The 13,871-nt window shown below is 34.5% G+C and overlaps 2 protein-coding genes across 2 annotated transcripts; one reads left to right on the forward strand and one right to left on the reverse strand.

Annotated features, from left to right (window-relative positions):
* Positions 1 to 5,487: 5,487 nt before the first annotated feature.
* LOC101245871 (protein SLOW GREEN 1, chloroplastic) lies at positions 5,488 to 6,895 on the reverse strand. Its single transcript, XM_004228488.4, has one exon. The coding sequence runs from the start codon at positions 6,711 to 6,713 to the stop codon at positions 5,751 to 5,753; it is 963 nt and encodes a 320-aa protein (XP_004228536.2). The 5' UTR covers positions 6,714 to 6,895; the 3' UTR covers positions 5,488 to 5,750.
* Positions 6,896 to 9,365: 2,470 nt separating this feature from the next.
* LOC101257295 (zinc finger CCCH domain-containing protein 17) lies at positions 9,366 to 13,871 on the forward strand. The gene is made up of 3 exons (XM_004228847.5): positions 9,366 to 9,856; positions 11,446 to 11,556; positions 11,726 to 13,871. The coding sequence occupies exons 1-3, from the start codon at positions 9,707 to 9,709 to the stop codon at positions 13,583 to 13,585; spliced, it is 2,121 nt and encodes a 706-aa protein (XP_004228895.2). The 5' UTR covers positions 9,366 to 9,706; the 3' UTR covers positions 13,586 to 13,871.

Below are 13,871 nucleotides of genomic sequence, written 5' to 3' on the forward strand. Positions count from 1 at the left end.
TCAGGATTTTCTTTCATGCTATCTGGTATTTATATTAGTGTTGTCGATAGTCAAGTTGGATTCATATCGTGTAAGGCTTATTTAAGGTTGTAGCAATATTCCTAGTCACGATTTTCTTTCATGCTGATTAGAGTTCGAACTCGAAATATTTGATTAAGAATGAAAGGATTTTATCTATCTCACCATAATTAAATTTTATCAGTAATTAATCAAATTTTCTAAGTGATGTGAAGAGTTTATTATCACATAAACTTCATTATGATATATAAGTCAAAATCAACATATATCACAAACTTTGCTTTCAATCAAAATAATGTCATATAAAATGAAACATAATAGGATGCCATTATTTGCAGTTTGAATTGTGTAAATTAACTGTCTAATCTTATAGAAAATAATATTTCACTTAAGTTGGCATCAAATCATGACTAATTAATTAAGTTGGAAGTCCATTGAGAATGAAGCAAAAATGATAATTATTAGCTTTTACTTTTTCAGAAAAATAGTTGATTTTTAGGCTGTGTATATTTTATTTTATTTTTTTAAAAAAGTAAGCTTCTTATTTATTTTTTTGTGTTCAAGTAAAAAAAATATTAATTTAAAAGTATTTGTATATAATCTAGATAAAAATATATTGCAGATAGAGATATAGGGTTGTAGAGGTAGAGAATACGCAGATAAGATGAAAATAAGGTGTGTTGGAGATAGAAAAAACACAATTAATATGAAATTAAGGACGCGATTTGAGATCATGACTTAAAATTCTCTTTAAAAAAAATATGATTTTGGATTTCATATTGTGGTTTCAATTTATGTTAAATGTAAACCATAATTTTATATCTTGTTTTTAAAAAGACCATTTATTTTAGATTTTGTAAAAAAGAAAGTAAAAAAAAAATCATTTCGGTTTCATTTCATAAATTATAAAGTATTTAAAATTTTGTAATAGCAAATATTTATTTATAAAAGAAACATGAAGATATGTGATTTATCAATGCATCGCCTTAGGATATTCGAAAATGTTATTTATAAAATATGATTTGCTCATTTGATAAGACTACATAAGAATTGGAGATTTTTTTGATAGTTTTCATAACTTATGGGATTCTCAAATTTACGAGAATACAATTTACAAAATTCAAATTGCATATCCAAATGATATTTCTACTTTATCTGATTTCAAATCATCAACGTCTTAGGATATTCGAAAATGTTGTTTATGAACTACGATTTGTTCATTTGATAAGACTATATAAGAATTGGAGATTTTTTTTTTATAGTTTTCACAACTTTTGGGTTTCTCAAATTTACGAGGATACAACTTATAAAATCCAAATTCCATATCCAAATGAAATTTCTACTTTATCTGATTTCAAATCATGAACTCATACGTTAAAATGTGACAAGGTAGATTTAAGATTATGTTAAAGGAAATCTTATAAGGTGATGACACTAACTCCAACTTTTTAAAGATCGAACTGTAACTAAATTTTGTAATTTTTACTGAATCGATTGATATATAGACTCTCGCCTAGTTGTAATTTTTACTAAATCGATTGATATATAGACTCTCATTATTAGGCGAAGAAAAACTTTCTATTAAAAAATTTCTTTATTTTTAAGAATATGATCTTATGATTAAGAACGGAGAGATTAATTTATTTCATTTTTATAATCACATTAGTTCATTATTGATGTCTACCACACTATCCACTAGGACTATGTTTAGGATTAAAAGTCATAATCCACAATTAAAAAGTTGAGGATTGCATTATTTCTCTCTAAACTTTAATTTGTAGCTAATTAATAGTGGATTATCAATTTAATTGCCCTCCATATGGATGGATCATAGAAAAAGATTAATAAGTGTTTTGTGTTGTACGAGATAAAATTATTATACCCTATTGTAAATTTATATAATAAGGTAATTGACTTTAGATTACATTAATTTATTTAATAAATACAAACTTTAAGATCTCACATGGATTATGCACCAACTTTTTAGAATCATATTTCATTAATTGAATATCATGGACAGCCTATCCAAAAGTATTATTTATTTACAATGGCTTGCATATGCAAATTAGCTTCATTATTACATGGAAATTCCATTAAGGATTTTTAAATTATCACAAACTAAATCTACCAATTCGAAGGGGAGCGATGAGTAACAGTAAAATTATTTTCGTATAATTTATAGATTATTTATTCAAATCGTGAAATAAGGTGTTAATACTGATATATTATAGAATAGGTTATCTACATCATACTCTTTAGAGTGTATTTCTACTCAGTGACGTAGTAAAATTATTTTCGTATAATTTATAGATTATTTATTCAAATCGTGAAATAAGGTGTTAATGCTGGTATATTAATAGAATAGGCTAACTACATCATACTCTTTAGAGTACATTTCTACTCAGTGACGTCGCTAGTGGCGGAGCGAGAAATTTAACAAGGGTGACCAAATATAGAAACTTGTTATGTTAAGGATGTCCAAAATATATTATTTAATAATTTCGTATATCATTTTACTTATATATGATATTTTTTTGGACGAAGGGTGTAGCCGAGGTTTTTAATAAGAGAGTTCAAAATCTGAAAAAGTAAACACAAAAACTTATTAGAAAGAGTTCGACATCTACTATGTATATAAGAAAATAATTATTTTCTGACGAAGGAAATTCGAATGAACCACTAACAATACGTTGGCTCCACCCCAGATCCTAAAGCCGTGAACGTGAAATATTTTGTGCAAGGATGGTTTTATTATGATTTTGAGTGAAGAGCGCTCATTTAAACACTCTTCGCTAAAAAAAATTATATGAAGATACATATAGGGCAAAATTTCATGGCCAAGCGCGACCTTAGATTAGTAAAATAAATCTCATAAAATTTTCTTCAAAAGTGATATTTAGTGATCAAGTAATATGAAACGGAGAAAGTACACGATTTATAAAAAGGAGTTACTCTACATTAGATGAAGTTCAACAAGCATAAATTATCCCTTTACTAATTCCAATTATCCTCTTTTCTAGTTTTTCCCCCTTTTACTTGTCTTTTTTTTCCTCTAGCTACTATTAGCATGGCTACAATCAGCTGCACCACTACCAACTCCGTCATCACTATCACCAGCGCGGCCATTGGCACAGGCACCACCAGGCGGCTCACCACCGTTCATGTAAACCGTAGTATTTACCTTACCATATAGGCCATCAGTAACTATAGTAGTTAACATCTTTTGCACCAAACTTTTGGGCCATCATGCACAACTTTGCTTCCATCTCCAGTAGAGACGGATGCAATCTATGTTCAATCGATTCAAATGAATTAATACTTAGAACCTTAATGTTGAGTTTGTCAAATTCAAATCTCGGATCTGTCTCTGACCTGTACAACAACCACCTTTTGAACCATCATGCATAACTTTGTTGCTATCTCTGATAGAAACGGATGGAGCCTATGCTCAACGATAAAACACAAGTAATATTTTTGTCAACGAAACAAAAATATATATGCAAGTGTGGTGGAAAATTACTAAAACTTTAGAATCTTTAAAAGTATAATGAGTTTAGTATACTAAGAAGTAAGAACCTTAAAGGTTGAGTTCGTTCACTTCAAATCTTGAATCTGCTTCTGATCTCCGAACTACCACCTTTAGCAGCTCCACCACCACCCCGAGCAGCAGCAGTCTGTCTGTCACAGTAGACATTGACATGGATAGAAGACGAAGCAACAACAGAAGGAGTTGCTCTTAACTTAAATCTTATGTACCTTTTAAAATCACACTCTAAAAATCAACGTGTACATCTACAGTAATGTGCGTTCATATATTGCTCGACCTTATTACTACTATTTCCAGCTAAGTTCAAGGCATTTACGCTGAGTTTTTTATATCAGCGTAACCTAAATACACCACGACAACCTTCCGCACAACCACAAACAAATCTCACACAATTTCTCTTTTTCTTCCCCTCTTCTTTTCAACTTTTCTTAAAAACAAAGGGGGTATTGATAAAGAAAGGACAGCCTAACTAAATCTTAAAGCTAGTTTATGAGAAAAGGATTGTTGAGTCTATATAAGCAAATCACCAGTCCATCCCCGATCAATGTGGAGCTCTACAACCCCTTCACACCCGGGCGCAATAGGAGCATGGACCGAGAGTCCTAATAGGAGTGAACCTGACCCTCTAATACCATGATAAAGATTTCCAAAAAAATAATAAAAATGGGAAGTTTCATCACTAAAAAAGAGCATCACACAGCTAAGTCTGTAGCACTACAAAGTTTTTTCTCTGAATCGGATTCTTTGCATAATTTGTGATAATATTGAAAGTTGGGCTTGCATCTGATTCTGATGTAACTAAATACTATTCATTGTTGAGAATAAAATCAAGTAAAATAAACCAGGCCCATTGGATCCGATGTGGGTGGGTTTCCTGGACCAGGCAACCGGGGCTGGGGTGTATGTGAATATTCTCCCAGCCCATGATTGTGCATGCTCCAGTTGGACAGCGTCTGGGGTGAATGTGATGAATTTGAGTTGTAGGCCAACCTTTTCTTCTGTTTTCATCACTGACAACCAGAAGCTCCACAAGTAGAACACATAAAGATAATTCATGAGAAGTTATGTCATGCTGCATGTATTACCAGAGTCTTTAACTCAAATGATCCACTAAAACAAGTGTTTGTGCTATGTAATTTTGGGGGCATAAGTACAACAACAACATACCCCGTGGAGTCTGGGAAAGGTAGGATGTACGCAAACCTTAGCCCTCTTTGTGGAGTAGAGAGGTTGTTACCCTCCGCTCACAAGAGATGTTATCAAAGCAAGGAAATAAGATTAAAAAAATAAATCGCAACATACAAAGCAACTGAAATAGTAGATAGTACCATGCATTCAAGAATAAGAAACTTAAGCGATTACTAACTACTACTACTAATAGGAGGGAAGGGCATGAAGTTGGCCCCTACCCAAATAAGAAAGCAACTCGCTTCAGTTACAGGCACCTCCTATACACCATCACAAAAGATAACTTCCACAAACAAAACAAACATCCTTCAGATAGATTCTATATGAAGTTAAGGCATTCAAGAAATGTTTCGATCTTTTTTTTTCTGACAATATAGGTGTCCAAACCACCTTGTGCACACGTCCACTGTTCTATGTTACCTGCATCCTTACACTACTACAGGTGCTAATCCTGTCCGGGAGGGAATAAATCACATAACTTTCTACCTCTACTGGAATTCAAATTCTGTTCTGCCATGGTCTTTGTTCCTACTTCATCATCGGCCACACCCTTGGTGTAACAGTTTGGTTTCATATACATCAACATATATCAATTATAGTGTACTCGTCTTTAGCAAAACACAATAAAGCACAAAACTTTCCTGCTGAACTTGCTCTCCCACAAGGATAAAAAGAAACCTCAGTCCGAGATACAAAAATAAACTTCATCTAGCTAATCAAAAGAACATGCCATGGAAGGGCAAGTAATCTACATTGATTTAACTGTAAGTCGAGAGTCTAAGCAGAAATTACCTGCTGATTCGAGATACATATATGAATCCATCAAGAATGTAGCAAATTTTCTTTTATTTCATTGTCTAATCTATTTCATCTTATATTAGACATAATTCAAGAATAAGTAATGTATACCAAGTTAAAGCTTCCATCTTCCTCGAAAATTTGGTTTGCTGCTTAAAAGCTCAGAATCTGAACCACCATAAACTACATATCATCGAATTCAACTCTCTTTTTCATCAGTTCCAAAGAGCTTCATCCGGGACAAAGCTGTTCTCAGATAACCTTCCACCTCGAACTTCTTAGGGGAAAGCTCGCGGTACTTAGCGAATTGCTCTCTAGCCTCTTTATTCCTGTCAAGCAAACTGTAAATCATTCCTCTACAGAAATATGGCCTGAAATCTTTAGGATCCTCCTTCTCAAGCTCGTCGTAGCTCCTTAATGCTTCCTCAACATTCTTCTGCAAGAACTGTACTTGTGCCATTATAAACCGAATATCCCTACTTTCCTTCACTTTGCTCTCTTCCTCAGCTAACCTCAATGCCTCCTCTAACCTCTGAATCACCTTCACCCCCTCACCACACCTATCCATCAGCAATGCATTCTCAAACAATGCCTCGAACGAAAGAGGGGTTTTCGATAAAATCTCTTCGAAAACTTCCCTTGCATCTTCAAGCTTCCCCATTTCGTTCAACAGCCTCGCCGTTAAGAATTTCCATTCGGTATTCTCCGGCTGAGCAGACGACAACTTCTTCAGTATTTTCAGACTCTCCTCGTCCTCCCCTGATTCCAATTTTTCCTGGAGGAGATTTTTTAGGGCTTCAATAGCTTCAGGACTGGATTCTAAGAACTGAGTCAGTGGTGAACCTTCCTCTTCTTCTTCTTGCTGTTGCTCTTCCATTACAGCAGCTGGTGGGGTTTCAGCTCTTGCCAATGAGGTTCCGACCGGGAACTTCCCTAAAGCCACAGCGGCGAAAACAACAGCAACACCCGCAGATTTGAGGGTAGAGATTAATGGGTTCGACTTAGAATTTCCATTGACGGAAGCCTGAAGGACGAATCTTCTGCTATAGCTTTTATGAGCAGTTTTGGGGATTGTGAAAATGGAGGAACGGGAAGGTGAATTGCGGAAAGTGGTGGAGTGGTGGAAGAACGACGATGAACCGATAGTCAAAGTGGAGTTCATGGTGATAGTCGCCGGTAAAAGGTAGATTCCGGCGGGGATTGACGGAAGCTAAAGTCTCCGGCGAGTTTTTTTAGGGAAGGTTTTAGCAGTGTGTGATAGGGTTTTAGAGTTTCAAGAATTAAAAAAAAAAGGGGTTAGGAGAGATTTTTTGTAAGAGTCGGGTTTAGGTTGACATGCTTCTGAAGAAGATTTTACGTAACGTTAAAATATTATAGTATACATATTTTTGGATTGACGATAGGCGTAATTCAAGAAGCTAATTTTAAATCTCGTCTGAATATGATTTGCTATTAGTGATTTAAAATCAAATTGATTTAAAGTTAAAGTTTTATTTTGATATATTTTGAATTTTTTAAGTTATAATTTTTTCAGTAAACATAAAAATTCACAAATTGTGAAAAGTATTAATTGTTCAATTTTTATATAATCTTATCAAATAAGCAAATTATAATTTATAAATAACATGTCTGAATATATTAAGGTGATACATTATTCAAATCTCATGTCGAAACACCTACTTTAATGTGCATAATATGTAGCTTGGACAATGACATATACCATATGATATCAATTGAAGTCGTATGGTAGAATATATAAGAATAATGAAAAATATAGTGTATTAGTAATATTTATATTATTTAGTCTTGCATTAGTTATGATGAGATTTTTTTATGCAATTTTTAGTTCGGTGTAATAAAATATTATGCATTACATAATTAATTTTTTTAAAAAAATTGTTTACAAAATTATCCTCCACAAATGCAATGGAAGGATGTAAAACGGGTTTTTAAGAGCGATTATGACTTTCATAATGCTAATGCATGCATTAGAACCCATTGCATTACTAATGCATATAAATAGATGGTATCAGTAATACGATCTTCGATACACAATAGAGTGTATTACTAATACAAGCATTAATTATGCATAGATTAGAAAAGCGTACCAAACAAAGTACTACTAATATATCAAGCTAATACAAACATTATTTGCTTTAGTACACTCTACCAAATGACGATCTATATGAACTAGACATGTTGGACCGGTCAAATCCGTGATTTGTTAGAAGCTAAAAATTTTGGAGTACATTTAAGAATAGTATTTTTATGCCAATTGGAATTTATAAGATTTAATTAAACATAAAAATAAAATAAAATATTAAAAATAACAAAAGTCTAAAGTCAAAATTTATCTATTATTAAAATTTAAATACGAGATAGACTTATAAAATATGTGCTAAAGAAACTAGAATTTTTTCTAAAATGTCTAGGGAATCACTATGTAGGTCGTGTCCTACGGAATATTGTCATACTTTTGTGTTTATCATCATTATCAAAAAAAAATATTATGTTAATATTTTGATTTTTCGTTATTTATATTTTTATTTGAAATCAAACTTAATATATATTATAAAGATAATTTTATTTGTGAATTTGATTAACAACTAGTAACACTAATCTAATGTAATATTATTTTGTTGATATTTATGATAATATATTTAAATTAGAATTTGATTTTAATAAAAAAATACATATTTTCAGGAAAAAAAATTACGTGGTTAAGCAAACTTATATTATTTAATTACTCATCATAGCTGTAGTTTGCTATAATTACCACTCTCGACTAACATTATACATTGATTACATAGACTGACTTCGAGTTTGTACAATTAGTCATCTTTGTATATGTAATTCACCAAAATATACAAATATATATGTATAATATACAATTACCTAATCGATATACATATAAAATTCACCTCTCTGCCCTCTCTCGCCCGCCTCTCTCCTCCCTCTCCAAACCTCACTTGCCATATATACAAATGCATATGTATAATATACAATTATATACATATACAATTCACCTTTCTCTCACTCTCTGCCATCTCTCGCCCGCCTCTCTCCTCCCTCTCCCAATCTCGCTTGCCATATATACAAATGCATATGTATAATATACAATTATATACATATACAATTCACCTCTCTGTCCTCTCTTGCTCGCCTCTTGCCTCCCTCTCCCAATCTTGCTTGCCATATATACAAATACATATGTATAATATACAATTATCTAGTCGATATACATGTACAATTCATCTTTCTCTCACTCTTTTCCCTCTCTCTCGCCTCTCTCCTCTCTCTCCCAATCTCGCTCGCCTCTCTCCTCCTGATAACATGTAGCTACGCTTTGTAATTTTCAAAGTAGAACTATGAAGAGTAATTGCTATTCTTAAGTGATTATATGTGAAAGTTTCCCTTAAAAAATGAATTGACCCGACACAGTCCGTATCCTACATACTTATTTTTCTCTGTTCTTTCATCATTTGATTAAGATTAAAAAAATTAGCAGGTAGTGTAATCTTGTCTATATTATGGTGGTTGGTCTTCATTATCTTTTTCTTCGTACTAAAATTTGTTGTACTTGAAATGAGAGTGTTTTCGAAAGAATTTCTCTATCTCTATGAGGTATTGGTAATATTTATATACACTTTGCTCTATCCAAATCTCATTAGTAAAATTTCACTGAATATGTTAAATACAATAAAATGTGTGCATTCGTAAATCCAATTATATCAGACTCCACTTATAGAATTACACTCGATCTAAATATTTTATTGTATCTATATATATTAAATATAATAAGATGTGTGCATTCGTAAATTCAATTATATTAGACTCTACTTATAGAATTGCACCCGACCCAAATATTTTGTTGTATCTATTTTTGTTTGATATTAAAAGCCTCTCTTCACACACTTAGCAGCAGTAGCGGTTACCTCATCTTCTCTTTCTCCTCTCTTCACAAACCCTGCAAATTCTTTCATTCACAGCACAAATTTTTCATCTGATTTACATATATATATATATATATACATATTTATGTATATGTATACATTGTACCGGAGCCGCCACCGGAAACCCTAGATCCACCGTCAAAGATTTTATTGAAAAAGATTTATTAATCTAGGTTTCATCGAAGAAAAACCCACATCAATTATGGTTGGCCCTACGCCGCCGTCGACTGAGGTTCCGGTGCCGGCTTCGGCACCACCACCGGCAACGGTTCAATTATCAGCTGAAGAAGAAGCTGTGAAGAGTAACACCGATTGCGTTTATTTTCTTGCGTCTCCTCTCACATGCAAAAAGGTTTGATTTTTTTTGTTTATGATTTTTCAATCGAGTGTTGATTTATCTTCAGAATTATTTGAATTTGATGCCCGAGGATCTGTGTTGCAAGAGATAAAGATTGTGTTTTTAATTATTTTTTTTGGTTAATTTCAAGATGAGTTTTGTGTTATTGGTAAACCCTTATTTTGGCTGCTGTTGGTTAGTAGACTACGTGAACTTTCACCTTGTAATCCCCTTCCCAAAAATTTACTATATAAAAGGAACTATTTCATGATATGTCAGTTTAAAGCTTAAAAGAGTCCTGATTTTATGAAATGAATTTGATGTAGCAACTTCTTTACATAATAAAGGTTTTAAGGTATATATATGTATAGTACATACAGTAAGAACCATCTGAAGCTTGTGCAAACTATTGATTTTTTTTTTCAAGTCATGGCTTAGCTTTTCATTTTAAATTTCTGTGATGCTTTTGTGATTGCGGAGGGTCTATCGGAAACGCTCTGTGTTTGAAAGGAAGGGGTAAGGCTGCGTATACACCACCCTCCCCAAATCTCACTTGTGGGATTACACTCGGTATTTTGTTGTTGTTGCTTGTGTGGTTGCGATCCTAAAACCATCTATTGCATTGCATGATTTCTGCTGGAATTTTTAGGTTTCTGCTAGGTAATATGAGCCTGATTGTTTCTTTTAATAGGAATTTGTTTTTGTTTCTGACGCTTTTATGATGGTTTTGTCAAACTGGATTTAGTCAATCTTGGAGTAAGTTTAAAGTTGGCGACTTCGATAACGACAGTAAGTGCATTGTTCACGAACACATACAACGTTATAAGGATGATGGGTAATCACATTTGTCTTCATCTTCTTTTGTCGGGATATATTGTTTTTGCATTTGAATCTATTGGTTGTGTGCGCGTGATCCTTCTTATCATGTTAGACAAAGTCAATCGATGCAACACGTTCAACTACCGAAATTGTTTCTCATTTATTTTTTTTTGAGTCTTTTCATAACTGTTCGGTAAAAACCACTTGTGTAAAAATCCCTTTAGCATCTTTCTATATTACAGGATCTCTGTCCCTTTTTGTGTGAATGCATGTATGGTGGATTTCTCCATGCTATATAACGTCTTAAAGGGCTATATCTTACAAGGATTAAAAAAATAATCTTGGTTATAAAATTCAGGATTATTTTATCCGACATTTGGTTGGATTTTTGTTTCCAATATAAGCAATACTGGGATTATTTTATACCGGATTAACATGGATCTTATACCAGGATTAGCTAACCCTGGATAAAATAGCTAACGACAAAGTATCCTTAGTTGCCTTTTTACTCTTTTCCTATTTACTTAAAAGTAACGGTATAGATGTAAACAGAACTTTATCAAACTTAATAACAGACACATGTTTTGCTTATACACCTTATATCTCATTTTCATTGCAATGAACCAAATGTTTTATAATCCAGGGATTATTAATCCCAAAATTATCCCTGTGCTTTATAATCCTGGCATAGCTTTGTGTACGAACTAAACGACCCTTAATGAACTAATTTACATTTATGGGTCTAGATGTACTTCTATTGATGCTTCAATTTTTTTTGTTGACAGGGAAGTGAGTGCGAGTACCGCCATAGTGACATGGCTAGGCTTAATCCAAGGGATTGCTGGTACTGGTTGAATGGAAACTGCTTAAACCCAAAGTGTGCATTCCGACACCCTGTGAGTTATTTCTTTCTCAAAGTGCTCTAGTTTCTTATCATCTCCATGCTATAAATGTGCAAAGATCCTTGTCGTCATGTACATATAAAGTTTCTACTTTTACTAGCAGGTATATTGCTCTATATTTGCTAGTTAGTCATTCAATTAACTCTTAACCTTTTCCCTGTAGCCTCTTGATGGGATTTTGGAAGCTCAAGCCCCAACTGCTATGGGATTTTCTGCAGCTTATAAGGTATCTGTTGCGCCTATGCCACAGGTTCCATATGCTTCTAGTAAACAAGATGTACCCTGCATATTTTTCCAGCAAGGGATTTGTCGAAAAGGTGATAAGTGTGGATTCATGCATGCACCAAGCTTTGTTTCTAACAACCCTACACAACCTCCGGTGTCTACTGCATCTAGTGAAACTTCAACTGTTAAGAAGGCATTTGATGGGGTTGAAAAGTCTGTGCAAGGCACGAAACTTTCACAAACAAATGCTCTGAAGCCTTGTGAACTACCTAAACCTGTGATAAAGCTGGGAATTCATCTGACTAAGAAAGATAATACCTTTGATGAGAAGGTACTGCCTTCAAATTCTGTCATAAACAGAGAGCATTCCAGGAACAAGCCACCAAGTGCTCCTCCAACCAATGGCATTTCTTTCAGTGCCCCCAACAGAAAGCAGCAGCCCATTGGGATTGATGATCACAACAGCATGCAATACAAGGATGATGAAATTTCAAGGGAGCCTTCTCCTGGTTTTGATGTTCTTGTGGATGATGAGCTCAGAGGTTCAGATTATTATCATGGTGAAGATCATTATGGTGGAAGAAGGGAGAATGTGGGGAGAAATGAATATGACATGGGTGATTCTGCTGATTATGATTCAGTGGCAGATATAGACCAAGATATGTACCCTGATGTGCGTGGATATGACTCGTATGACAGGCTTCAGGGTCAGTATGCTTGGGAGCAGCATATAGCTTCTTCTGAGAGAATACCAGGGGGCTCAGCTCATCCTGAAAGGAGACGATATGGTACAGTAGATAGTCCTGAACATGTTGAGATATCAGATCTGAGGCATCGGTTATCGAAGCATAGGAGGGGTAACGGTTTGAAATCTGTTATTGGTCATGACTTTTCAAGTGAAAAGCATGTTGAAGGACGAGCCAACAAGAGCTCTAGGAGGGATGCACGCTATTTACCTTCACATGATAGTTCTCTTAATGGTGGTCGCCTTCGAGGAAGAATAAAGCTTCCAGTTCGATCATCTTCTCCAGATGATAGGGCTGATTTACGGTTGGATAGGGCTAGAGACCGTGGCAGATTGTCTTCAGAAAGGCCACAACCGTACTCTTACCAAGGAAGGTCTCGAGACAGAATAAAGGGAAGAATGCAAGAGGATATCAATAGTGATGGCAGAAACAACAGAGTTCCTCATGTAAGGAGAGATATAATAAATGTCAATAATTCTGACTTCCTGCGTCCTAAAAGTCTTGCAGAACTTAAAGGTAGGAAAACTGCTGAGAGCAATGAGCAACAACCCCCTAGAAAACGGAAGTTCCAAAAGCTTGATGGTGGGGAGGATCTATCATTTGAAGGACCAATGCCTTTAAAAGAAATTTTGAAGAGAAAAAGAGGGGGTGAAGGTAACATGTCATCTGGTGGGAGTGAAGACGATCAACATGAAAGAAAACACCAGACGGAGAGGACTTCCATGACTTCACGGAGTGTGGATTTTCCTTCCTCTGTTACCAAGAACGGGTCTGACCTTCCTATTCAGAAGGAAGATTCTAAGCTTGTACCCAAATCAGCGGATCACCAATCTCCTTTGTACCGCACTGAAAATGAACTTGAAGCTGAAGAAGAGATGGTTGTGGAAGGAGCAGGCACCCAAGACCACAAAGGCTATGATCAGAGAGATGGACATGATGATGACTATGAGCCGGTTGAAGGTGAAGATTACAACTTCGACGAAGGTGACCCTGATGATGAATTCTTGGATGATGACGACGACGACTTTGCAAAGAAGTTAGGCGTTCACTAATAAAAGTCAGGAGATTCATCTGCTCTAAGCTGTATTTGTTTTCTATACATCTGTGAGCTCTTTTTAGGTTCAATGAGCAGATTTAAGAAGTGTAGGGCAACAACCTTTCTTTTTTCTTGGCCTTTGTACTATTAGAAACTTTTTGTCATGTATTTAAACTCTCTGAGGTGGATGGATAGTTTTCCACCAGTTAAGAGTTGCTGGGGGGGTTAGGTTTGCCCAAAAGGGTCAAGACTGTATGTAACTTTTTAGAGTGTTAACAAAAAGTGCCTTTGCAGCTTTGCTA

This window comes from Solanum lycopersicum, chromosome 1 (genome assembly GCF_036512215.1).
Source record: "Solanum lycopersicum chromosome 1, SLM_r2.1".
Lineage (NCBI taxonomy): Eukaryota > Viridiplantae > Streptophyta > Magnoliopsida > Solanales > Solanaceae > Solanum > Solanum lycopersicum.

Coding starts and splice junctions, on each gene's coding strand:
- LOC101245871 (XM_004228488.4), bottom strand. CDS start 6,713: ATGAACTCCACTTTGACTATCGGTTCATCGTCGTTCTTCCACCACTCC.
- LOC101257295 (XM_004228847.5), top strand. CDS start 9,707: ATGGTTGGCCCTACGCCGCCGTCGACTGAGGTTCCGGTGCCGGCTTCG. Junction 9,857..11,445: donor CTCCTCTCACATGCAAAAAG/GTTTGATTTTTT, acceptor TTTTGTTGACAG/GGAAGTGAGTGCGAGTACCG. Junction 11,557..11,725: donor AGTGTGCATTCCGACACCCT/GTGAGTTATTTC, acceptor TTTTCCCTGTAG/CCTCTTGATGGGATTTTGGA.